Source organism: Notechis scutatus, chromosome 2 (genome assembly GCF_049901735.1).
Source record: "Notechis scutatus isolate UNSWTSFEM ecotype Mainland chromosome 2, rNotScu1.2, whole genome shotgun sequence".
Lineage (NCBI taxonomy): Eukaryota > Metazoa > Chordata > Lepidosauria > Squamata > Elapidae > Notechis > Notechis scutatus.
In genome coordinates this window covers 190,164,385-190,183,026 of record NC_142010.1, presented here as the reverse complement: position 1 = coordinate 190,183,026, position 18,642 = coordinate 190,164,385, and the positions used below count along the sequence as shown (strand labels likewise).

The window sequence follows — 18,642 nt, the reverse complement described above, 5'->3', positions numbered from 1 at the left end:
TCCTCAAATTATGACCACAGTTGATCCCCCAATTTCTGTTACTAAGCAAGACAGTTAAGCGAGTTTCACCCCAATTTTATGAGCTTTTTTTTAAAAAAAAACTAGAGTTGTTAAGCAAATCATTGCAATTGTTAAGAGCAAATCCGGCTTCCTACCTTGACTTGCTTTTTGGAAGCCAGCTGGAAAGGTTATAAATGGTGATTACATAAATACATGCCAGTTGTCAAGCATCCGAATTTTGATCATGTGGCCAGGGGATGCTGCATTAGTCATAATTATGAAAAATGATCATAAGTCACTTTTTTCAGTGACATAATTTCAAACTTTCACTAAATGAATGGTTGTAACTCAATGACTACCTGTAAAGTACCTTGGTAAACTTGGGCATATCTATTTTCCTAAATGAGAAAGTATTGGAGAGAGGGAGGGAGAGAGAGAGAGAGAGTATCAACTTAAGAGAAAGTAATGATAACTGACAGTGTATGTATACTATTGAATTTTCTGAATTTTCTATTTAGTGAAGGAAATTATTGACTTGCACAGAACGGGACAATTGGGCACAGCCACATGGCCACTTGTATTTCACCCTGCCCTCCCATCACAGCCAACATCGCAGGCGTTCATCCTCAGTTGGCTGTCTGCCAGTGCTCCTCCAGCACTGGTCTCCCACCGCTCATCCCCCACCCCTTCATCCCAGATGATTTGCTGAGGGACACTTGTTCCCGTTCAGTTTGCAGCACGGGACATTTAGCCGTGCATCACGGCAGCCAATCTGCGGATCGAGAGGAGGGGGGAGGGAGAGACTTTCTTAGCCTTGCTGGAAAACTTCTCAATCAGCCTGCCATTGGAACTTTTTTTTTTTCCAGATTATATGCATATATACTTGAGGGGAAAAAAAAGAATGAAGCAGAGCTTCCTGTGCCTCAGCTTCAGTGAACCAGCCAAGGATGAACAAGGGCCGGCTGCAACCTGGGACCCGGGGTGAAGTGGGCAAGGCCATGTGACTGTGACCGATTGTCTAGACCCTGACTTGGATCATAATGTTTACATAAAACTTTATCTTGTGATTTTAGCTTGCCTTTCATTAAAAGATTAAGGCAAAAGGATTTTGTTGATTTAATATCCCTTAGTGGACTTGCTGAAATGAAAAAGATACTATTAAAGCTTGTAATGTGCTATCTTTATCTGATGCTACTGTTGTTCTGTACTGTTACTCTTACTCAGCTGCTGATTTTCAAGTGTTTAACTTTTATGTGTGTATATTTTACATTCATGTTTTATTGTGTTACTTTTATTTTGTATCCCATCCAGAAAATTCAAGAAATAGGGCTGCATATTCATTAATATTCATTAATATAATACTAGCTTTAGTTTCTTATATTCAGTTTCTTCTTCACAGCAAGAACTGGCATTACTAATATACCGTAGTAGGGATTAGATCCAAATTTGTCATTCTATCTAGAAATTCCTTCCACTTGCTAAGACAAATGGCATTTCTCCCTTTCTTTATGTTCTCACTACTACTTCCTATTCTAGCTAAGATATTGTAGAGCAAATATTAGTTAGCATAAATAGCTAACAGGAGAGGAAAAATTGATTAAACCAAAACCTTTTTGATTTGTTAAAACTTCCAGCCTTGTATATTAATTTTATATAGTAATGAATATTAATCTTTTTTGTAGAATGGATCAGGTGGGGAAAATTGAGTACTGACTATTTCTTCAGAGGCGGCTTCATTGAATACCATAACAGGTGTTGATCCTGTTAGTGTTGATTAAATTATGTTAATTAGGGACAATAAGCCTTCTTCATAGTTATAATGAACATAGGGGATGTCCTATCAACTAATGTATTTTGAGGGGCACCTTGGGGGCTAAAGTTTCTGATACACTGCAGTGAATAGTTCAGTAAGGTAAAATTAATAGAAATTGTATTTTGTGTGTGTGTAACTGATAGTAGATAACCTTGTGGGGAAATTATTTTGGTATTGGGGTGAAATTTTGCAATTTGAGAAATATGAACTCAAATTAAGCATAATACCTTGAAGAAGGATCGTATCAATTCTTTTCTTTATTTTCCACAACCACCAGGTGTTTTTGTTAGAATAGAGAGTAGATCATTTCATGAAAAATATAACCCCCGTATTCTGATAACAAAGTTTGGTGCCAATGAAATCTGTTCAATGAAATCTGTTTCATGACAATGGTATTTCCCTAAAGGTAGTGTACTGAAAGAAGATAATAATCTCGTGTGAAATGTTTAAAACTTGATTGAGATGAAGTATCACTTCTTAAATTACAATTATAAAAAGTCTTGTGTGCCTCCCAGCAACATCATTAAATATTTGTCAATCACTTTATTTAGGGAATAAAAGGGCAAGATCTAGGATGCTTTGCCCATTTCTTTAATTTTTATTAGTGGGCTTGATAATGTGGAACCAGATATGTGGCAGCTGCTGATGTAATTACGTTACTGTTTAGCATGCAGAGAAATAGTACAGTTTTAAATGTGGTTGAGAATTATTTTTTAAAATAAATTATATTATGCTCTTATAATTTTTCTCATTCACATCTACATAAGGTAAAGGTTCCCCTTGCACATACATGCTAGTCGTTTCTGGCTCTAGGGAGCGGTGCTCATCTCCATTACAAAGTCAAAGAGCCAGCGCTGTCTGAAGACGTCTCTGTGGTCATGTGACCGCCATGACTAAACGCCGAAGGCACACGGAACACTGTTACCTTCCCACCAAAGTGGTCCCTATATTTCTACTTGCATTTTTTCATGCTTTCAAACTGCTAGGATGGCAGAAGGTGGGACAAGTAATGAGAGCTCACTCTGTTATGCAGTGCTAGGGATTCGAACCGCTGAACTGCCAACCTTTCTGATCGACAAGCTCAGCATCTTAGCCACTGAGCCACCACATTCCTTTTCACATCTATATATTGTAGCACTATTATAGGAATTGCTCTGATGATAAATCATTCTGGTATCTGGTATTTCAAGTGGGAAATAATAATGGCAGCCATATCCAATTATATATTGTTTCTGAATTTTTGTACTGTTTAGGAATACATGGGTTATGTTACAATTAATTTCAGAAGCATCTCCTCTCCCATGCATATTCTTTGGGCACCCATAGTCTTATTTGGGATGTTCCTCTTGCCATCCGTAGGATGTTCATGCACTGTGAGGTATTGTAAAGAAGATTTCTATATGATAAAGTGTCAGTGAATGTTGGAAACATTTTTTGCAGTGTATTTCTTTTTTACAAGTGTTTCTTTAAAGAAAATAGAAGTCATTTGCTCCATAGCCAGCTATGTGACTTGACACAACTTTTCCCTAGATTACAGTATTACTATTTTTAGCAATAGAAACCACCACTACCCACTTTCAGTATTGCAGTTCTTCTTTATGGTATTTTCCTGATAATATTGGAAGTGGGTGGTGTTTGATGTTGTCACTTAAACTATATTTAAAAGTGCTTAAGGTATTTGTTATCTTGTGCAATGGTTCCGATTATCATGCACTCCCCTTGCTCTCATCTTCCACATGGTGTTTTCTCTGAAATGTTTTCCTGACTACCACTTTTAAAAAAACTTGTTTTATTAAATGGGGGCAAACGTGAGATTGCAAAATAGGGGGAAGAAAATTCTATCCCAATGCCTGAAAAAACTGAAACCTTACTTTGAGGATTTTTCCACCTGCAGATTTTTCTCCCTTTTCTCTGTAGAGAAGCACCCCCCCCCCAATTTTTAAAAATGGAATAAGAGAAGGGGAGATAACACTAGGAATTCTCCCATAAGCTGTTCAGAGCATCCAGAAGTGGGAGGTGCTTCAGTCTCTTCTGGAAAGGCTGGGCTTAAAACTCCGGGATGCTCCTCCTCCTCCATGGGACACCTCCCCAGCGTCCCCCAGTTTTAGCTCAGCCTTCGTGGTAAGAGGTTGTGCACTCCCTGACTGGAATGGTTTTCTGAATCAGGTTTGCTCTTGGGTTATTTCGGCTTGTAAAAATCTTCCCCATTTAATTTGGCTTTTTTCAGGCTTGTGCCTCTATTAGGTTGCCTTGATCAGTTTAAAAACAGTTTCTTTGTAACTAGCGGAGCCTGCCACTCCGTAGGCAGCCTGAGGCAACCGCCTAGGCAATTACCTTATCTAACTTTCCGATCGTCTTCTCTACGATCGTAGCGAAGCGCTCGCAGTCGCAGCTCACTTCGCCTTGCCGTTTCATCTGACAGGAGCATTTAACTCGCAAGTTAGAGCCTCAGCAACAGCGGCTCGTTAGGCTTCTCAGACATTAGCAGTGGAGATTCTGGCTTCCCGCCTTTTTCAATGGCTGGCTCAAGTTCGCGCCTAAATATCACAGGCGCCATTCCCCGCTGGTTTCCCTTTTTGGGACCGGGGCAGTACCTTCCCACTTCGTTCTCCCTGGGTTTAGCTCTCCCTTGTCTGGCTGACGTTGGATAAGCAGGCTAGTCATTCAACAGGAATTTTCTTGCAATTGCCTTTGGATCATTTCTTTGGAGTGAAGCCGCAATTGCCATTTTAAACGGCGGGACGTTTTGTTTTGAGAGGAAAGAATCCACCTCAGATCCTGTATAGCTGGTTTCCCTTGTTGGGGACCAGGGATCCAGAAAGTTCTCGCTTGGAGCGCTTGGGGGTTTCCCTTGTTGGGGACCCTTAGATACTGTTTACCATATGCACAGTTTTACATATAGATATAGGTATATGTATATGGGTGTGTATATATATATATAGATATATATGTTTTCTGAGGTTTTCGCGGGTATTTGTATGTGGATCTTTGGTTATTCGGGTTTTCTCCCGCGTAAAATTGGAAGTATCTAGGCGACGTTTCGATGAAGTTTCGATTTACTCCGAGAAGCACAAAGCCGAAGACACAAGCCTGAAGATGATGAATGAGACTTCATCGAAACGTTGCCTAGATACTTCCAATTTTACGCGGGAGAACAGCCGAATAACCAAAGATACACACACACACACACATATATATACACACACATACATACATACACATACATATACATACATACATACATACTGTGTTTCTCACATAATAAGGCCGGGCCTTATTTTTTTTTGAGCCCCGAAAAAACGGCTAGGCTGTCTTTTCGGGGGTGACTTAATTCCCCCTTGCATCCTCGCCAACAGCCGCTTCTAACGGGCGATCATGGCCAAGCACAGAGAGCTCCCTACTCCCACCTTTGCTGCAGACACCTTTGGCACCCGCCACTGTTGCTTTCCCTTCTGCCCATTCCACTGCCACGCTTTGGAGCTGCCGCTTCCGTGATTGGAGTGCCGCCGCCATTTGGAGCTCCAAATGCGGAAGTGGCAGCTCCAAACATGACGGCGGGCGATCTTTTATTTTGGTCCGCGCAAGTTCAAAGCGAGCAAGAGAGGAGACTGGGATGCCTCCATCCGAGATGGCAACCTCACTAGTGGATCACAACGTGGCTGGAAGCCCGAATCGGCGGGATACGATGGTGATCTTTTTGGAGCGAGAGGAAAGGGAGAGAAGAGTTGCGGGCGTAATTTGCAGGAGGAAGTGGGTGTACCCCGGCAGGGAGCCCAAGGAAGAAGGGCTGGTAGGCAACGGAGAGCGTCCCGTAGCTCGAAGCAGCCTAGAGACGCGTCTGGGAAGAGGCGCAGATGCTGCCTTGTAGTCCCCAAGCCAACTGCGTGCGCCGCCTTTAATTATGTGCACTCCGCGCTTTGGGCATCTCCGTGTGATCGCGACCCTGTCCTTTTCACCTGGCGCCCTTGCTGCTTTCTGGCTCTTTAGCAAGGCATCGCGGTCTCCCTCTCATGCTCGCTCTGAACTTCGCGCGGACCAAAATAAAAAGATCGCCCACCGTCATGTTTGGAGCTTCCGCATTTGGAGCTTCCGCCGTCGTTTGGAGCTCCAACCTGCGGCAGTGGTCCAAACACGAAGCCGGTTGCTAAAGAGCCAGAAAGCAGCAAGGGCGCCAGGTGGAAAGGACAGGGTCGCGATCACACGGAGATGCCCAAAGCGCGGAGCGCACATAACTAAAGGCGGCGCACGCAGTTGGCTTGGGGACTACAAGGCAGCATCTGCGCCTCTTCCCAGGCGCGTCTCTAGGCTGCTTCCGAGCTACGGACGCTCTCCGTGCCTACCAGCCCTTCTTCCTTGGGCTCCCTGCCGGGGGTACACCCACTTCCTCCTGCAAATTACGCCGCAACTCTTCTCTCCCTTTCCTCTCGCTCCAAAAAGATTGCCATCGTATTCCCGCCGATTCGGGCTTCCAGCCACGTTGTGATCCACTAGTGAGGTTGCCATCTCGGATGGAGGCATCGCAGCCTCCCTCTCTTGCTCGCTTTGAACTTTGCGCGACCAAAATAAAAAGATCGCCTGCCGTCATGTTTGGAGCTGCCACTTCTGCGTTTGGAGCTCCAAATGGCGACCGCACTCCAAACACGGAAGCGGCAGCTCCAAACGTGGCGGCGTAATGGGCAGAAGGGAAAGCAACAGCGGCGGGTACCAAAGGTGTCTGCAGCAAAGGTGGGAGTAGGGAGCTCTCTGTGCTTGGCCATGATCGCCGTTAGGAGCGGCTGGTGGCGAGGAATTCGCCCGCCGGGCGCTCCTAACGGCAAGTCTCCCCACCCTTCCCCTTATTTTGCATATTTTAAAATAGGCCTAAATTTGGGGGAGGGGCTTAATTTGATTTTATGCCCAAAAAACATGCTGGGCCTTCCTATTGGTGGAGGCCGTATTGTTGGAGAAACACGGTACATACATACATACAGACTTACTCTCCTGGAGGAGCGTTCTACTTTTAACCACAGGGGAAGGCATCACCCCAAAGTACAAATATAACAATAATATTTTTTTAAAAAAAATTAAAAATTAAAGTCAGAGGCAAGAGAATCAGTCATCCACAATGGAAGGTGACAACGCTATCCACTCCAAGACAAATAAGTCCCGAGATAAGCCAGTGGGCCCCAAAAAGGCCTCTAAGGCAGTGGATAAGGATGCCCATAGACGGCACCTAGCTTTGGAAAGGCAATTGCAGAAACGAGCCAAGGAGGCAGACAAGATGGCTATGACACAATAATCGGATCAGGACCCAAGTCCATTGTTGGGGCCCTTGGACTTATCTACCCAGCCCAGGCAGGCTGTTTCTGGACAACCTCCCATAGGCACATCTCCTCCAATGAGCACTGCCCGGCTAATCCCAGAGGTAACCTTCACCCCTACAGTCGCCGGCCTAAGACAGGAGGAGGGATTACCTGAGACTATCTCCATCGAAATGAGGCAATGGATGGAGATGGCGATTCAAAGGGGCATTGTGGCTGGAGTTCAGCAATCCATCAGGACCAGATACTTCTCGGCCACTTCGGATGCGGGATCCCTGTCTGCTCGATCCTTTGCGCATATGGGACAACATCAAACCCAGGTATTCCCCAATATTCCTAACATACCAGCCCAGGGTCTTCGGGAGGAGGTGGAATTAGATGACCAGGATGTTCCCATGGAGGTGGGGTCGATCCATCAGATGGACTTGGGGTTGTCAGAGGCTGACCCACTAGAACGGGGGAATGTCGGACGACGAAGGCCTCATTCGGACCAACCTACCTTTTCTGGCCTTTTTCACCCGCACCTCTTTAAATCCTTACTGTTCAAAGCAAAGAACACCGCTAAACTAGGCACATCAAGCCCTCATCCATTGTCAACAGGGTCTCAGGACGAACCCGAGGATCTAATATTCTCACAACCGGCTAATGAGGCAGAGACTATTCCTGTCCCTTGTATGTTTGCTGAATTAGTACAAAATCAATGGGCATCAGCAGCATCCTACCCAGCCCCAACAGGGTACGATAAACGATATTATAATTTGGCACCAGAGTTTTCAAATTTTCTCAAAACTCCGGAAGTGGATGAGCCCATTGTGGCACTGGCCTCTTCTTCAACCTTTCCCAACGAATGTCAGAGCCCACCAGGACATAGCTAAAATTATTGCAGCGGCAGAATTCTCCGCCAACGCCACATTTAATGCAGTCAAATTCTCGTCTAGGGCCATAGCATCTCACGTATCAGCACGGAGACTGCTATGGCTCAGGCATTGGCAGGTGGATACCAAGCATAAATGCAAGTTGGCATCAGCCCCAATATTGGGATATAAATTATTTGGCAGTGTCTTGGAGCCCCTCCTTATAGAGAACAGAAACAAGAAAAAGTGCTTCCCCCTCTTTTCTGGAGGTCTGAAAACAGAACGCCCCAGTCGCTTGAAGGATTCCTTTCGGCCCTACTATCAAGGCCCATGCGTTGCCAGATCGCAAAGAACATCAGGCTACAGGCCCAGTTTTAGACAGGATAGGTCTGAATCTTCCGATAGAGATCAGCGGGGAGGCCAAAACAAGAAACCCCAGAGGCACCAGAGTCCGATTTTTTCGTCGCCCCAAGTGAGTCCTTGACAGCAGTTCCCATTGGAGGGCGGCTAAAATTGTTTGCTGATCAATGGGACAGCTCCACCTCTGATGCGTCAGTCAAGGACACTATTAGGTTTGGTTTGGCGCTAGAGTTTCAATCCTCCCCCCCGAACTTTTTCATTAGGAGCCCTAGGTCCACGGACCCCATTAAGAGGGCGTTGATGCAGGAGGCTATCAATCATCTTCTACATATTCGGGCCGTTAGAGAGGTCCCATCTGAACAGCGGGGTCAAGGCTGTTACTCTCTATTGTTTGTGGTCCCAAAGAGTTCGGGGGGCTGGAGGGCAATTCTAGACCTCAAACATCTGAACAGATCATTGGTTTATTGAAAATTCAAGATGACTACTCTCCAGTCCATTCTGCTCAGCATCAGAGAGAACGATGTCCTGACCTCTATAGATCTCCCAACTAAGATCGACCCAACTGCCCCATCAATAGGACAATTATTGGACTTTTTACAGGAGGGGTTGACCAAGGGCCTATCTCCAAATACTTTACGCAGACAGGTGGTAGCTTTAGCCTTGGTGATAGCCTGGGGTGACCTCCGTTCCATAGCGCACCATCCACATGTCCGCAGCTTTCTTATGGGTGCTGCAAACTTACGACCTCCTGTAATTCACCGCTATCCCACCTGGGACCTCAACAAGGTGTTAACCGTACTTACAACTGGCCCGTTCAAGCCTTTAAGAACCACTAGTCTTAAATTCCTGACATATAAGGTGGCCTTCCTAATTGCAATCACATCAGCAAGGAGGATTTCCGAATTGGCAGCATTGTCGATGAGAAAGGACCTGTGCGTGTTTCATGCAGACAGAGTGATTCTCAGATTGGATCCATCATTCACTCCTAAAGTAAATTCAGCCTTCCACAGAGCACAGGAGTTGGTGCTTCCAAATTTTTATCCGAAACCATCTCATAGACTGGAGCATCAATGGCATCGACTTGACATTCGAAGGGCCTTAAGCATCTATCTAGACCACACGGCGGCATTTCGAAAATCTGAGGCTCTATTCCTATCCTTCAACCCATCCACTTTAGGACAAAAGGTGTCATCAACGACCATCGGTAGATGGTTGAGAGCCACCATAGCTAAAAGTTACGAATGCCAGTCCATCTCAGTTCCTAAGGGCATTACAGCCCACTCGACAAGGAGTGCGGCAACATCAGCAGCATGGGCCACACGGGCTTCCATAGACGAAATTTGCAGAGCGGAAACTTGGGCTTCACCATCTCCCTTTGTCAGAAATTATAAAATTGATGTCTATGCCTCAGCGGACGCTTTATTTGGCAGAAGAGTCCTGCAGAGGGTCCACAGAGTTTGGGAGTGGATTTCGATCCAGACGGAGTCCCTCCCTAAGGACAGGCCAAGCTTTGGTATGTCCCACTTCTGGATGCTCTGAACAGCTCATGGGAGAAAGGGCGTTGGTACTTACCTGATACGCCCGTTCTCTGTGAGTTGTGAAGAGCATCCAGCCCCACCCATTTCTTTCCATCTGGGGGGTTCCGTTCCAGTCAGGGATCCAGATTAGGTGATGAGTTCTGGACTTTGGCACTCAGTCTTCGCAAAACTGGGGGATGCTGGGGAGGTGTCCCTTGGAGGAGGAAGGAGGAGCGTCCCGGAGTTTTAAGCCCAGCCTTTCCAGAAGAGATTGAAGCACCTCCCACTTCTGGATGCTCTTCACAGCTCACAGAGAACGGGCGTATCAGGTAAGTACCAACGCCCTTTCTCTTTACAATCCTAGTCTCCGTCATCCCAATATTTTGCAGAAATTACAATTGCAATCATGTAATTGCCATTTGCAATCTTCTTTGCTGGCTTCCCCATAAAGTCATTGGGGAAGCCAGCAGGGAATATTACAAGCTGCTGCTGCTGCCTGCAAATGTCTCAGGGCTGGATAAAAGGATGAGTTAAAAGGCTTGTGGAACGATCTCAGTTTTATGCCTGCTAGGATTGCCATAAGCTAAGCTAATTCTTTCAGCAGGCAGCTGTTCCAAAAAGAGACAAGAGGAAGCTTAAATCTAAGCAGGGTGTTCAGCCCCTGAGCCGAGAGGTAATGTGGGTAAGGAGGGTGGGAGTGCTCCATACTTATTCTGTTAAAACAGAAAATGGTTCTTATACTCTTATTCTTAACAAGAGAAATAGTTTTATGATATCAAAACAGGTGTTTGTTGTGCCTGGAAGTTGCCTTCATTGATTTGTAAGAAGAGGAAGCTTAGAAGTCCCTGGAATGTACACTTGAAATTTCAGACAGTTATTCCTACTTGTCACACTATGGGCAGAATTAGCAATGCTTAATTACAGTTTGATAGTACAAATCATATTGTATGTTTTAGATCAAGATAGGGCAAGAAATACTACTGGTTTTGTGAACAGTAGATTTTTGTATTTTGAGTAATTTATCAAGGTTCATCTTCTAGTTAGAAGGATTATTCTAGATTGACAGATATTAGTCCTTTTTACGTAAAACTTTTTTCATGTTGTGATGTTCCTGCGTGGCTTATATGTGTGCATCACAATTTGTAGGACTTAATTTGCTTTTCTTATTCACTGCTATGTGTTTTGATTATGCTATACACAAAGGCGCGTTTTTAACTTGTACAACAATTGCATTAGTAAAAGAGAACTCATTGATTTATACTGTATGGTACACTTTCCCCTGAAGTAACTCTTGAGACATTTTAATATTTTTAATAGTTACTGGAAAAGTATATTCATTATTTCAGTTAGGTGCATTGTTGTATTTTAATCTTAACTTCAAGGAGAAAAGGATTACCCGACTGGTTCTTGATTGGATGCTGAATGTCTTCCTCCATTACTTCAACTAGTGCTTGGAACCTTTTAAGCTTTTTATAGTTCCCACTTTAATGAATTTTTGTATGCATTTTTAATAAACCTGGCTTTTATCAGCCATTATAACTAAGTCAATTTGCATGTTTGAGTGTGATGGGAAACCTTTCATTGATAACCTATGTTTTATCTCGTTATGCATTCTCAAGGTGTATTATGTTACCAATTTGATAAGATAATTGAAAGCAACTTTTTTTTTTTTTTGCAGGGATCCTAGGCATAACAATGAGAGAAGATAAAGGTCCAAGAGTGGTTGATTATTTTGTAGTGGCAGGTCTCACGGATACATCAGCCCTTCTAGATCAAGAGGGAAATCGCTCTGAAACCAAGTCTTTTGGTCCAAAGGCTCCAATCACTGACCTTGCAGTGATCATCAAGTCAGCAGGTGAAACTGTTCCTGAGGGATATACATGTGTAGAAGCAACTCCTACAGGACTTCAGGCCAATTTGAACTATGGAAGTCTTAAAAGTCCGGAGCTTTTTCTTTGCTACAAGAGAAGCAGGGACAAACCACCGCTTACTGACATTGGGTAAGCTGACATTGAAATATTTGTGGGCATCAGTATTGTGATGAAGGGAGAAAGGATCTGTTAAAATGGTTACAAGCAGTTTCTTAGTTTGTAAGAAACTAAGTTAGTTACTTAGTTTGTATTGTAAATCTATTTATTAGCTATGTGCTATATAAATTATTCTGATTCTTTATTTTGAAGCAAATTGGATGGTTGATTTTATAAATGACTTCTGGTGTACTGTATCTAATATTCATTTGGTCATTCATCTCTATAATATACAAAGTTCATAAAATACTCCAAAGTGGACATGCCAGTGACTAGTTTTGAATTTTAGGTAGCCTACAATCTATAATAATTGGGCAAAAAGGAAGCAGTTGCTAAGAGGTGATAGTTGATTTCCAACCCGTCCCCACCCCTTAAGTTTAAAGTATTTTAATTGTAGGAAAAATACACGCACAGAAGATGTGGACAAGGATATGCTGTACTATATACAAATGATAATAAGTATGTCATGTAACAGAAATATATTAAGCTTAATATAGGTGCAATATGATGACATAGTGATTTATTTATAGTTGTGGGTAGTTTCTACCATCAGTATAGCATTACGTAGGATTTTGAGCCACAATATTTTGAAACATGAATGCTAGAACAATACAATAATTGCAAAACTGTAACAAAAAGTTATTGTGAAACCACTGGTTCTAGTCTAGCTGATAATATCAGATATTATTTTGTATGGATTGCATGCTTGTCATTGCAAATCAATTTTAAAAAATGTGAAATTACAGGTACTTGTTTAACTGAATCATATACAGGCAAATAAACGTTCATGGACATTACACCAGTGGCCATGTTATGTGCCCAAATTTTGTCAGTGCCACCACATGATAAATAGAACAATACTGTTGCTAAACATGTACTATTTTGTGATAAATATTACTAAAAATATTTTGAGACTTTTTTGTAGTATTGTTCACTTTAAAAGAAATAATTTGGAAATCCTTTGGCAGACCTCATGTTGTATTAATTGGTTTATACGTAATGGGCTACTCTTTTATGTTGATAAGCATAGTATTGCAAAGTAGATGAAGATGTTGCACAAAGTAAAGAATTAAAAGATAGCAAAGAGACATGAAAATTGACAAAACTTTGTAAAAGCCTTCCCCAACTTTGAGGCCACCAGATGATTTGAGATGACAGTTCCCATATTCCTAAGCCAACATGGTCTGAGAATTTGGGAATTGCAGTCCCAAAACTTGTATCTAGTTGCTATCAGATTTATAATCTGCCTTCCTTTCATGAACTCTTTTTTTCTCATAATAGCAACCATTTGAGATAAGTTGGGCTAAGGATAGGTATTCCTCGACTTGGAACCACAAGTGGAACTGGAATCTTGATCGTTGAACAAAACTGTCTTTAAGGATAGTGTGACTGTTTCACTCAACAACCGCAATCTTAGCACTTTGTACAAGCTTCCATAGACCTGAAATCCTTTGGCAAAGAGCTTTTTCAGCCAATCCCCAGAGATAAGAGGGAGTTACCTCAGCACGCAGGAGCAGCTGGTTGCAACCTTCCCTGCTAGCTTCCCCACTGGTTTTCTGGGGAAGCTGGCAGAGAAGATTGCAAATGGTGATCACATGTTCATGGAGAGCTTGGCATCTGGTCATAAGTGTGAACAGGTTGCCAAGCACCCAGAGTCTGAGACATTTTGTGATGGTCAGAAGTGCTTTACAGGCTGTACGCTTTCTGAGGTCATTGTTAATTAAAGCCATCATTAAATGACCTATGTAAGTCAAAAACTACCTATCATGACTTATCTAAAGTAAGCTTTCCTAAATGGAGGCAGTTTTGAACCTAGCTCATCCCTGGTTTAACCCAACTCCTTTGCTTTAAATAAAAGGATCATATGCCTTTCATCTTCAATTTTAAGATCTTTTAACCAGAAAGTTTTATGGAGTTCATCTTATCTGCCTGTCTAATATGCACTTGGAATTATTCCAGTGTTCTTTGTCTTGGGGCCGACTATTGTGTATGAGAGAAGAATAACTGAACAGTTTATTGAATAGTAATATTCCTATGTGTGTTATTTCCTCTTATCTGCAGAGTTTTATATGAAGGGAAGGAGGTCGTAAAGCAAGATTGTGAGGTGATCCAGGCTACTCCCTATGGCCGCTGTGCAAATGTCAATAATAGTTCAGCCTCTTCCCAGCGAATCTTTATCACCTTTCGGAGGGCTCTTCCAGTGCGAGCTCAGAACTCCTTGGCTGTCACCGACATATGTGTTATTGTAACTAGTAAAGGAGAAACCCCACCTCACACTTTCTGCAAAGTTGATAAGAATTTAAATTGTGGCATGGTGAGAATAATACGTTATCTGAAAAGTTGCCATTCAAAAAGCAGTATGTGGGGGAAATGTGGAACCTATTAGTGCTGCTAATATATAAATATACGTAAAAAGGGCATTTAAGTCAGAATTCAGTTTGTATCACTTTAGTTTCCACAGCTTTGCTTTTTTTTTTTTTTGTTCCTAAACTATTGTTGCCAAAATCTTTGAGATAGGCAACTGTTACCGTATTTTTTTTGGTGGGAGGAAAAGTATGTATTGAACTTTGGAAGATTGTTGGTTTATGAAAGGAAAAAGATGGTCTTTATGTTTGTAACACATACGAATTGGGTTACTGAGTGAAAATGAATAATAGCTCTGTTTATATATGTATTTACAGCACATACACATACATACGTTCTTATTGCATTTATATTCTGCTTTTGAGGACTTTATGTACACAAGAGTTTTGTTAGATATGTGGGGCTGAAAAACAGTGACTGATCCAAGTCATCTTGTGAACTGCATGTTTGAATGGAGAAGTCAACTTGGGTTTCTTCATTATCTTAACTTTAACCATCCTGTTACACTATATATCTGCCACATTTATTCATTGTGGACCACAATTTAGTCAAGTCTTTCCAAATCCACATTAGACATGAATCAGGCCAACTAAAGATTGCAATTTGGTCTCGAAGCTTGCTTTAAATCAGCATATGCATTTTTAAAATGGGAAGGTGAAAAATTAGAGCTAAAATTAGAGCTAACTGCCTTTCATATATTAGCATACATGTCTCTGTAGCTTTCTGTGAAAAATATTTACTACCATATAGGAGGGAATTATTAGCAAATACCAAGTTTATTTGTCTTGTGTCTTGGAATCTGTAAATATACAACTTCTAATAATAGCAGAATCAAAATTTTGTGCTTTATTTGGGTTGTGGTTAATGTTGCAAATATGTGATTATGTATTATGAGCCAAATCTTTATTATTATTATTACTGTCTTTAGCATTAGAAGGATTAAAAATAAAATAATTCCTGTATTATGGAAAATGTTTCTTATTTGTTCATTACAGTGGGGTTCCAGTGTATACATCTGTTACAAGAAGTCAGTTCCAGCTTCTAACTCAATTGCATATAAAGCTGGTAAAGTATTTATTTTTATAAATTGCAATATATTAGGAGACACTAATATTAAGACAGCATTTTGTAATACATTAAACTTGCCTGTTAAATAGTGAACTGAAATTGCTTGATCAAAGAACATTCATTAATCCTTTTGACTCATCTAAGGTGATCCTTAGATGAGGATCCTTAAAAATAGTTTTTGAATATATGATGTTGTCATGAAAAGATTCAAAACTGTTTATATTCTCTTTGCTGTATCTTTCCATTGTATATCTTTATCAGTCATGAATTGCATGATGAAGAGCCTTATCATTCTAATACTTTTCTGTATATAGTATTGGAAACAAAACAAAATATATAAAAGAAACTAGTTGGAAATTTAATCTCCTTATACTGAACACCTCTTGGTGTATAAAAAGTCATTGCAATGAAATGAAGGAGAATGGTCAAGATTTCAAGAAATAATAGGGAAACTGAATTTTTTGAGTTAAAACATGGCATTCTCCAGCATGCCTATGGAAAAATCCACACATATGGGTTGAATCTGCCTTACTGCCGAGAGACTGAGTCAGCAATCTTTGCCACGCCTCCTCCTGTATGGCTAGGAAGTCCCCAGTCACGACTCAGTCTTGGCCTGAGAGAGACGTGGCAAAGGTTGGCTTCAGTGATCGTTTTGGAAAAGCAGCATTCTTCATTGTGTGGATTCTCCAGGCAACAGTTGATTCTGTAGCCTGTTCTTTGCCCCGTTTATCATGCGGCTTCCCCTGAATCACCAATAACGGTCCAACAGCCAGGCATAGAGGGGACAGCTCTTCATTAATTTTCACCCCTTGGGTGCGCTGAAGAGCCACAGACGGAATATCCTCCTGTGCGTCAATTGCACACCCAGGCTCGCCTGAGTAAGTCCAGTAGGGGCAATTTCATTAGAGGATGTGTTCTTTGGGGAGATGCCTCACTGTACTTCAGTCCCTTGCATTCAGACCATTCAGCAAAACATTTGATACTCAGAGGAATCTTTTGGGTGAATTATTGAAAGGCGAGGGGGTATTTTTAAATTTAATTTTATACCATGTGGTATTTAGCTTGTATACTCTTTGGCATTTTTAAAAAGTCAGCATTCAGAATAGAAAGAACAACATACTGTTGTGTATGGACAAAATACTTATTTGTTTATTTTCATGCTTTAAAGGTTTAATATTCAGATATCCAGAAGATGACTATGAGTCATTCCCCTTGTCTGAATCAGTACCTCTCTTCTGTCTTCCAATGGGGGCTACCATTGAATGCTGGGATCCTCAAACAAAATACCCACTACCTGTATTCTCAACATTTGTTTTGACTGCCTTGTCTGCAGAAAAAGTATGTTTCGAGAAATGTAATATTTTGCTTTCATTTATTATTAAATTTCTAAATGAAAATATTACTTTATCCCATAATATTTATTTTTAAACTGTAAACAAATACATACATACCCCCCCACACGCACTATTCTCTCTATCTTGATACACCTTGGAGCATTTAGGAAGACAAGCCTAAACATGCAACAAATGAACATAAGGGTTAGCTCCTTTGTGTTTGCAGCTAGTCCTCATTTAGCAACCACAATTGGAACTAGCAGCTCTGTTATAAGCAAAGGAGTTGCTGTGTGGAAAACCAGAGGGCTACAGTTGTGCTTTCCTGTCCCCCCACTTAGCCACACCCTGGAATGCTCACATGAGCACTGGGATAATTAGCAAGAAGGGAATTAATGTTTGCATTTACACTCATTGGAAAGGAAGGGGTTACAAGAGAGTAAGCAGGCACACAGTGGGAAATACACATAAAAAGTAATGCAGTGATGCTAGCAGCCCTGAGGGCACCACACAAACAGCTGTATATTCCCCTGTTTACTCTCTTGTAATCCCTTCTTCTCCAATCTCTCCATCCTGCAAAGGCGAGGGGGAGAAAGAGGTCAGTCACAAGACAATACAAGTGTAATTGAGATCATGTGACAGGACTACTGTGAAAGTTGGAAAGTGGGCATTGGTCATAAAGTCAGTTTTTCAGCACTGTTTTAACTTAAAAGAGTTACTGGACAAAACATTCTGTAAGCAAAAACTACTTTATTTGCTGCTTATACCATGTCTTTATTTTACCAATAAAATTTTGGGTAGAAAAATATTTAATTTATGTACTAGTTAAATAATCCTTAGTGTGTGTTTGTAATGTCACTTTTTGAAAGCCTTCACTAAAATCTTGAAATCTATCTCAAACTCATGGTGCGGGAGTTAGAGGAGATAATTGGAACATTTCTTATCTTTGTGTATCTTACCCTAACTGTTGAAGCTCAGCTGCTTCTCAATATGGTAACAAAGATTCTAACACAGATATTCAAATGCATGAATCAAGATTAAATATTCTGCTTAACTATGCCATTAAATTATCAATTAAATTATAGCTCAAATAAAAATAAGTTACAGCCTACTAGATGCTTGGATGCTAATGAACTTCTCATCTCTGACGAAGCTAGGTATTATCACAAAACATAATCCACTAATGATATAAAAATTGTGTTTATATTGTTAGTGTGAGGTTTTTGGTATCTAATTGATTGTGTGGAGGATTCAGAATGGGGAAATATTTTCCTTTCATTTTTTAGTTGATCAAGTGTTGTTAGTTTATCCAATTTCTGTAGCTGTTAATGCCATTCCTACTCTTTCCCGTTTTTACTTTAGGTATATGGTGCAGCTATCCAGTTTTATGAGCCTTATGCACAAGAGTTATTAAATGAAAAGCAACACATGCAGCTTGGTCTTCTGACAGCTGTAGAGAGAAAAAAAGTTACCTCCAAATCTATAAATTCCAACAAATGCATCTGCCTTCTGTCACACTGGCCTTTCTTTGAAGCCTTCCGAAAATTTCTGATGTTTATCTATAAGCTGTCTGTGTCTGGGCCGCATCCTCTTCCAATTGAAAAGTAAGTGACAGATCCCTCAAAAATATCTTCCCATTTCCATGGTTGTTTCATGTAACTCTCACTGGATGCTGTTCTTGATGACAGAATACTTTAAATGCTTGAAGTAACAGATGCTTTACCAAATTTCTTTACAGGCACATATCTCACTTTATGCAAAACATACCTTTCCCTTCACCACAAAGACCAAGAATCCTTGTGCAGGTAAGTTAGAAATTTGATACAGTTAAATAATACTATCACTAGCCCTTAGACTCATATACTGCTTCATAATGCTTTCTTTATTTTCCATGTATCTGATCAAACTATTCCTATAAATAGCAATAGCACTTAGACTTATATACTGCTTTATAGTGCTTTATAGCCCTCTCTAAGCGGTTTACAGAGTCAGCCCCCAACAATTTGGG

General features: G+C 41.3%; 1 protein-coding gene across 5 annotated transcripts in view; it reads left to right on the top strand.

Moving 5' to 3' along the window:
- The window catches only part of DENND4C (DENN domain containing 4C), an 82,588-nt gene that overhangs the window by 21,894 nt on the left and 42,052 nt on the right, over positions 1 to 18,642 (top strand). For all 5 annotated transcript variants that reach the window (XM_026680269.2, XM_026680271.2, XM_087957637.1 and 2 more), the window contains exons 2-7: positions 11,523 to 11,844; positions 13,933 to 14,185; positions 15,231 to 15,300; positions 16,472 to 16,641; positions 17,997 to 18,238; positions 18,373 to 18,439. In XM_026680269.2, coding sequence (XP_026536054.1) covers positions 11,540 to 11,844; positions 13,933 to 14,185; positions 15,231 to 15,300; positions 16,472 to 16,641; positions 17,997 to 18,238; positions 18,373 to 18,439 — 1,107 coding nt within the window. In that variant the 5' untranslated portion in view covers positions 11,523 to 11,539. The remainder of the gene's footprint in view (positions 1 to 11,522; positions 11,845 to 13,932; positions 14,186 to 15,230; positions 15,301 to 16,471; positions 16,642 to 17,996; positions 18,239 to 18,372; positions 18,440 to 18,642) is intronic.